Source organism: Phasianus colchicus, chromosome 1, assembly GCF_987193195.1.
Source record: "Phasianus colchicus chromosome 1, bPhaCol1.hap1.1, whole genome shotgun sequence".
In the NCBI taxonomy this organism is placed as follows: domain Eukaryota; kingdom Metazoa; phylum Chordata; class Aves; order Galliformes; family Phasianidae; genus Phasianus; species Phasianus colchicus.
In genome coordinates, this window is record NC_143436.1 from 70197649 (window position 1) to 70205862 (window position 8214).

At 40.3% G+C, this 8214-nt stretch overlaps 1 protein-coding gene across 3 annotated transcripts in view; it reads left to right on the plus strand.

Annotated features, from left to right (window-relative positions):
• Positions 1 to 7022, plus strand: part of PARVB (parvin beta) — a 62563-nt gene extending 55541 nt beyond the window's left edge. For all 3 annotated transcript variants that reach the window (XM_031597224.2, XM_090147067.1, XM_090147075.1), the window contains exon 13: positions 4014 to 7022. In XM_031597224.2, the coding sequence (XP_031453084.1) occupies positions 4014 to 4090 (77 nt within the window). In that variant the 3' untranslated portion in view covers positions 4091 to 7022. The remainder of the gene's footprint in view (positions 1 to 4013) is intronic.
• Positions 7023 to 8214: the final 1192 nt, after the last annotated feature.

The window sequence follows — 8214 nt, forward strand, 5'->3', positions numbered from 1 at the left end:
CTAGGGTATATACTAACCTGTGTTTCTTATCTGGAATAGGTTGACTGAAATTTGCACATCAAGTTTTAGGGAAAGATTCGGGAGCTATGCAATGCTATGTAATAAATTTGAGTGGTATTCTTGATCACAGTCCAAGCAGGAGCTTTTCATGGTCTAATTCTCATAGTTACTACTGTTAGTTTGTGTTCTTGGAGTCAGATAACTGAAAGGCTTTTCTCCTTTATGAGATCTGGTAACAAACTCTTCTTGATTTATGCAGTACTGTCTTGGGCTCTGCTTGTCACTGTAGTTCCATCAAACCCTCTATAGGATTAGCATCTTGACAGTATAGTCATGTAAAACATATTTCTTAGAACAAGAATTTATTTTGTTAGAGACTCCAGCAGTCTTTAGAAAGTGAGTATAGTATTCTCTGTTAATGCCGAACTGATCTATTATTCTTCCCTAAATAGGCTGGAAAATGTGTTGGATGAATTCATGTCCTTTTGTTGGAATTGTATTATAAATGCCTCTTAAATTAGTTTTAGCCCATGCTTTCTGTGGTGCTTTCATGAAAGAGGTGGTTTGATGTTTTAGTGTTCCTTTGTACCAGAGATACACAAAAAGAGAACTCCTTCTCTCTGTTCTTCCAGTTCAATTCAATAGACTGAAGCAGAACTTGATGCAGAGTTATTGCAGCAAAACTGTGTTTTACTGGATTAATTTTTTAACCTCTAAAGGAGTTGTTATGGGATGTGAAAGTTTTAAAATGACGGAATGTTTTAAATATTTTCATGATTGACAGCCACTTCCAGTTAATACTTTATTAGTTATTGTTGGGAATGTTATGACTGCGTGTGCTTCATCTTAAAATAAGAAACGTGAGGCTGAGAATATGCTTACTTCTGGGAATGCCTGCAAGACATCAGTAAGGAACACTGTAATAACCCACACAGGGAGGATGCATCTTAGAATACCATACTTTTTAATGTAGCAAGCAAAGGCATATCAGGGTCCGGAAGATAGGAAAATGTCAAAATAGAATAACAGTGTATCTTCTGTAACAGTGAAGGTAATTAACCATCAGTCTGAATTGTCAAGGGATATAGATGGAATTTCTACTACTGGAAGATTTGAAAAGAAAAACAAAAGTCAAATGTTAACCTTATATTTTAAGTTCAGCCATCAGTTGGTTAGTAAGCTCAATGCAAGATTTCGAAGGTCAAGTTCACAGAATCACATAATAGCTGGAAGATACCTCTGGAGGTCTGTCCCTAGTGCTCAAGCAGGGTCAGCTAGAGACAGATACTCAGGGCCACATCCAGGCAGCTTCTGAAGGTCTCCAAGGAGGAAACTGCACAGACTGTGGGCAGCTTGTGCCACTGCTCCATCACTCACACAATTTAAAAAAAAAAAAAGAAAAACAAAGGAAGAAGAAAAAAATATATTTCCTGATGTTTAGAAGGAATCGCCTGTGTTTCAATTTGTACCCATATGTCCGTTGACTTTGGTCATGGCACTGGGCACCACTGAAAAGAGCCCGGCTCTGTCCTCTTACACCCTTCGGGTATTTGTACACATTGATAGGATCTTCTCAAGCCTTCTCTTCTCTGGGCTGAACAGTCTAAGCTCTCTCTCTTTCCTCATATAAGAAATGCTCCTGTCCTGTAACCATCTTTGTGGCTGTTTGTTGGCCTCTTTCTAATACGTCCCTGTCTTTCTTGTGCTGGAAAGCCCAGAACTGTTTACAGCACTCCATGTGAGGCTTCAGAGAGAGGAAGAGTCACCTCCCTTAACCTGCAGTCAGTGATGCCCCTATTTCAGCTCAGGATATCATGATCCTTCCTTGCTGCAAGGACATACCCTGATGACTGTGTTGTACATGAGTTCAAATTATGTGACCACAATCGTTTCTTCTGACTCTAAATCCACATAACATTGCACTGCCAAATAAAAGAGCTGGGTCCACTCCCTCTTTTAGCAGTAAATACCCTCGCATACTTCTGATTCCTCAGGATTATCAACACAGTCACTGTAGCTCACAGTGCTTCTGGAGATTAGAGTGAGTCAGCCTTAAATGCCTCCAGCAACACAGTGAGGGCAGGTGGCTGGTGTCTGTCTAGGACAGTGCTGCTGGTTTGGTCCCTTCCAGCCCTGCCTGTGTCATAGCATGATCCTTAGCTCTTGCTCCTGCTCTGTCCTGCTGCCGCTTGCTGCCAGCACATCTTAGGATGTGCCACGTTTAAGCAAATGCAAAATACAAAATCGTAAATGATACAGGTGAAGTAATACAGGAAAATTCTGAGAGGTTACTGAAAATTCCAGATGAAATGTGGAGGATATAAGATTGTTACCCAGTTTAGGTGGGAGGGTAAGGTGGAGAGGTCCTGGCAATGATTCTTCAAAACAGGCAGTAGCTGTTTCCCCTGGACCTTATGTTAATTGTACTTGACCTGTTAACTGTTCACAGTCTTTCTAATTCCTTGTGTGATTTAAAAAAAAAACCTATTCTTGCTTCCTTCTCCTTCCATAGATACTGTTTCCTGTGTATCTTTTGCTTCTTCCACTGTTCCCTCTTTGCATATTTTACCCAACCTTTACTTTCACCTCTTCAGCATTCACTATCATCCCTGGATTACTTGTGGCATTTCCTGGCATTTTATTAGAGTAATAGAATGGGAGGTGTTGGTGGAAAAGCTTTTTTTATTGGAATTTTTTTGTTCCCTGGTCTAGCATGGTAAGAAGGATATTAGGTAATAGAAAGATTAGAGTCTGCTAAAAGAATTTAAGATTTGTGGAGCATATCACTCCTGAGTTGTGGATATCATAAAATCATTTTAGTTGGAAGGGATCCTTAAAGGTCATCTAGTCCAACTCCCTTGCAGTAAACAGGGACAGCTAGATTGGGTTGCTGAGAGCACCATCTAGCCTGACCTTGAATGTCTCCAAGGACTGGGCACCCACCCATCTCTGTGGACAACCTGTTCCAGTGCCTCACCACTCTAATTGTAAATAACTTCTTCCTTACATCTCCAATCTAAATCTCCCCTCTTTTAGTTTGAAACCATTTCCTCTTGTCCCATTGCAACAGACCCTGATAAGGAGTCCGTCCCCTTCTGTCTTATAGACCTCTTTAGATACTGAAAGGCTGCTATCAGATCTCCCTGGAGCCTTCTCTTCTCCATGCTGAACAGCCCCATTTCCCTCAGCCTGTCCTCATAGGAGAGGTGTTCCATCCTTTGCATCATTTCTGTGGCTTGCTTCTAGATGTGCTCCAGCAGGTCCATGTCTCTCCTGTACTAAGGACTCCACATCTGGATGCAGTACTACAGGTGAGGCCTCACCAGCACAGTGTAGAGGGGCAGGATCACCTCCCTTGACCTGCTGGCCACACTTTTTTTGATGCAGCCCAGGGTACGGTTGGCTTTCTGGGCTGTGAGGGCACACTGCTGGCTCATGCCCAGCTTGCTATCCATCAGTACTCCCAAGTCCTTTTTGGCAGGTCTGTATTTTATCCTTATACCCTCCAACTTGTACTGATTGTGGAGGTTGCCATGACCCAGGTGCAAGACCTTGCACTTGGTTTTGTTTGAACCTCATGAGGTTCACCTGGGCCTACTGCTCAAGCCTGTCTAAAGTATGTGAGGTTCAGGATCTTTTATGATGTACATGGGTACCTGTTTGCTTCTTCTGTGGCTGGTAATGTTGGTGGAAACTCAGATAGTCCAATAGGAGTGATGTTGCCAGGATGTAGCGTTTCCCACATCTCAGACAGAAGCAGGCTTTATCTGTAACTAATTTTAGATGAGGGAGGAGAAGGGAATTATCTTTCCCAGAGATGTTAGCTGTTACTGTAGTGTTGTGAAGGTGTTTTGAAATGCGTCTTGTATGATACTGAAATAGCTTGGTTTGTGGTGATTGGAACTTTTTTGTTGCTGCTCCTACAGGCTCGGAGTTGTGAAGATTTGTATTCCTTTGAGGGCAAATGGTGGAGAACAAGACGCAAATTAAGGATTTTTCCTTTTCTTCCACAGATGTTGTCAACTTGGATCTGAAGTCTACCCTCAGGGTTCTATACAATCTGTTCACAAAGTACAAGAATGTGGAGTGATCCTGGAAGCTGCTGAGATCTTCATCTTATCGATCTTCTTAGGCAAAAAATCCAATGAAAACACCCTCTGCACATTCCCTTTGTGCCTTATGCTGAACTTAATGCATTCTTTCCAAAATTGCTATGATCTCTGTAGCTGTTTGTATGACAGTCCCACTAAAAGTTATGCATGTGTTATCTCTAGGTCACTTAAAAATGTGTAGATATTTTACACTTTTACCGGGAGATATTCTTGAATCTGTTTGCTATGATCAAGAAATATTCTCTTGATAAAGGAAATATACCACTAACTTCTTTAATTAATAGGGAAAACTTGAGACTTTACTCACGACTGTGGATCTGATTCTATAATAACCTTTCTTTCATTTGATGATTTTCCTGACTTAACCATTAGCATTAGAAACCATTAACCATTAGAAAATCAGCATTGAAATTTATTGGGAAGCTGTGCCTTTTTTATTATATAAAGTTTAATATGTTGTATTGAGTGAGTGAGGTTGAGGTTAATTACAGGCAATATCTGAAGCTTCAGTTTTTGCGTTAACCTCAACTACTCTGTTATTTCCATTCAGTGTTTACGCAGAATAAGACTTGCAATGGCATAACCATCTAGTCTTTTGAGGTCTCTTTTTATTTCATCTCCTTTCTAGGAAAAATACGTTGCTAGAACCACTGTCATCCTGTAGGTATGCAGTTTCAATCAGGTCTGTCATCAGGAGCTTGTCAAGTATGCCCATGTTGGATTAATGCTTTCTGTCCCAGTCCTTTCTGAGATGTGTGTGGGGAATAATGAGCTTAACAGTTCAAAGGCTGGCACTTCATTTTATGTAACTAAGATAAGGGGTTGGATTCCTCTTGAAGTTGCTGGCACCTATATAGTTTTGGGGGTCAAGCATTTATAATCAGTTTTTAAGTATTTTCTTTCTTGAAGATTAAAAGTGAATTCTTGTGTAAATAAGAGCTTGCCTCGTTGATTACCCTGGCTTCTACAAAATGCAAAGTGTACTTAGTGCAAGCCAGTGGTTAACTCTCAAAGTTGAAGCTTTTCAATGATGTTTAGTTGTGCTTCAAGCTAATTTCAAGTTGTCCTGTATCATCCCAAGAACTGCATTGTAGAATTTTACAATAGGCTTTTTCTCGTTTACTCCTTAAATATTTTTTAATCTCAGGAAGAAGGGAAATGGGCTTCTGCTTCTTCATTTCTTATTTTGGGATTCTGAATTCTAGTAATGAATTACTTGTGCCACCTCCCCTCATGCCTCCAAAACAAAAGAGAAAGGAAGCTTCTCTGTTTTTCCATGAAAAATTCAGGTCCATGTATTCTGTAGGATTCTTTGGGAGTCATTGTTTGTACTTAAGGAGCAACTGATCTCTTCCTGTTTATACAGTGCCTAGCATTATAGGACTTGAATTTCTGATGAGACCATTGGACTCTATCATGGTGGTGGCAGTTATTGCAAAGGAGACTTGTAGAAGCACTGAGACCAGGTGGGTCAGCTCTCCTGGCAAGTTAATTAAATTGATCTAACTTGTGCTGTGAAATGGGCTGGAAGATGATTTATCTGAAATGTCTCTCAAACTTTTTGTTTAATGTGGTGCATTTGTGGGAAATGAGTCTGTAGAAGATCCATCATTCCACTCACTCCCTGGATGTGGAAATGCCAGTGCTATCTTTATTATCTGAGATGTTGGGAAAGACCTCCAGAGAATCTAGTTGTGAAAATACTGGCTATATTAATATAAAAAGCAAACAGAAAATAAGAAGAGGAGGTGGATGAGAGCAGTTTTGATTTGAGAAAAGGAAAGGCTATTTCTGAGATGGGAATTTACATCTGATACCGTAATTGCCTGTGAGCAGATGTGGACACAACAAATTTAAGAGTCTCTGTCTTGTTCAGTTAGGTGTTTGTAGTTACTCTGCAGAAACTTGAATCCCTCCTCTGCCATCTGAGGCATGAGTCTCTTCTAGCATTTCTTATGTTAACATCCCAGTTGGTCAAGACACATTGGGCATGCTGAGGGCAAGTGTCATATCCTGTGGGTTTTGTTATCTTTCTTTAAGTCTGTTGGTACATGTTGCACAGGGAAAATGCATTTTTCATTCCTTAGCTAACTGTTGTGTAACCGGGTCACTCTTCCTGAGAATGCTGTCTTTACTGTTGACCAAACTGGGAGAAGGAATGGACCTTAACTGAACTGGAGCTTCATTGCAAGCAGAATAGTTTACAGGAAGAGCAATGTAGGCAAAACCTTCTCTAAGCATGTGTTTTTGTCATGACTTTGTTACATGTGCATGATACTTATTCTCAAAAAGATAAGTCAGTGTTTAGAATGTTATTCACAAACTCTTTGCTTTACTGGAGTTTTAGATATGTTCCCCTGGGTACCAGTGGGGTAGATTTGAACCCTGTTGAATTCACCTGGAATGCTGAATGCTCTGCAGTGCTAAAGTTTCCACATTTTTAAATACTTAATGAATGTCTGTCTTTTCCAGTTCATACAACTTGCCTTTTAGGCGTGTTTGCTTGACATACTGAGATCCAGTGAGCTGTATTACCACAGAAGAAGCTCAGATATTCCTTAGCTGCATCCTATTTCTCAAGATAAAAAAGCAGCAAAGCAGATTTTATTTTTTTGATCAGTTAAAACTTATGGGCCTTCTCACCCCTCCTTCTCAAACCCCAGTGCTTTCAGTATTAATGTATTTTTTTAAGAATCTTTTCTACAGTTTTTAACAGTGTTTACTCTTGATATCTTACTAAAAACTAGTCTTGCAAATAAAATTCTGGACTTGTCATTTGTGACAAGAGTTGTGTACTGTAAGCAAGTTCCAATGCAATGCTATGTTTGCTAAAGATAACAGCAGGAGTGTTGTGCATGGTTTTTGTGATTGTTATACTATTTATTCAAATAAATAAATAAATGATGATCACATGGTTTTCCACATCTCCTTTTTTTTTTCTTTTTTTTTTTTCCTACTAAGCAGACAAATCAGTGGGAAGAACCTTTGAAAGATAATGGGCTTCAGCTGTCTTCTTTATGAAGGGTCCTAGATGCATGGTGACCCATGTAGACCTAGCAAAGGAGTGGTCTCAGTTTGCTAGCCTTGGTACAGGTGATGTGATTTTACAGTTAGACACAAATGTATCTGACTCATATGGAGGATTCATCAACAGCATTTTTGTTACTGCCCTGCTTGATCATGTTGTTCACCTTCTCCCTTCCACAAGAGATAACTGAATTATGCTGTCTGATACTTTTAAAAGTCTCTAGGCCGAGTTTTTCCGCAGCTGAGTCGGGGGGAAGCCAGGCATGATGGAACTGGAGTCCTGTATGTGCCTGCAGAGCACTTGGGAAGCCAGGAGCCCAACAAAGTGTGGAATGACACTGGAAATGCCTGTATGTTTGCTCCGGGATGAAGGGGACAAAGGGCGTCTCTCCTATAAAGCAAAGCCGTCTAGGAGAGCAGGAAAATATACGATCACAACTTGTTATTGGTGGGAGTACCACCGATTCCCTGAATTGTTCTTCAGTGGCTATTTTTATAAAAAGTCTAGGTGTGTGTGGTTGTGTGCATGACACATGCTTTGGGAATGGATGGAAAGACTCATGGGGCAAGATGCAACTCTGGCACAGAATTTACTAGTGCAGTTCTGCAGAAGACTGGATGCTTCATGCACTGCTGATGATATTTTGGAAGAAAAATATGCCCATCCACCTTTTGAGACTGTTTTTTGCCCTGTCTTGCACTGCATTGTGTCTGAGGCTTTTAAGAAAGAAACATGAGTTGCTAGTTGAAGCAGGGAGAGACCTAATAACTACAAATAAATTTCCCAAATTTTAGTTGTTTCTACTCCCTCTGCCTGCTGATAAGAAACTAGATTTCAGAAGTGCAGCATTTCCAGCTGTACTTCTTTTGGATTTTACTCCCTACATTTCTAGGCAGTGGCATGCAGTCCTATGTAGGTTAGAATGTACTCTTGGTCTTTTCTGAGTTGATATAATGTGCTTTTTTTTCTGCTTAGAGAATATGCTAAGTTTGTACTTCGACCCCTGGATGAAAGTTTTGGAGTTAATTTCTCAGTTATAAGAATTCATAGCACCTGGAAGTCTGTTTTCATCTC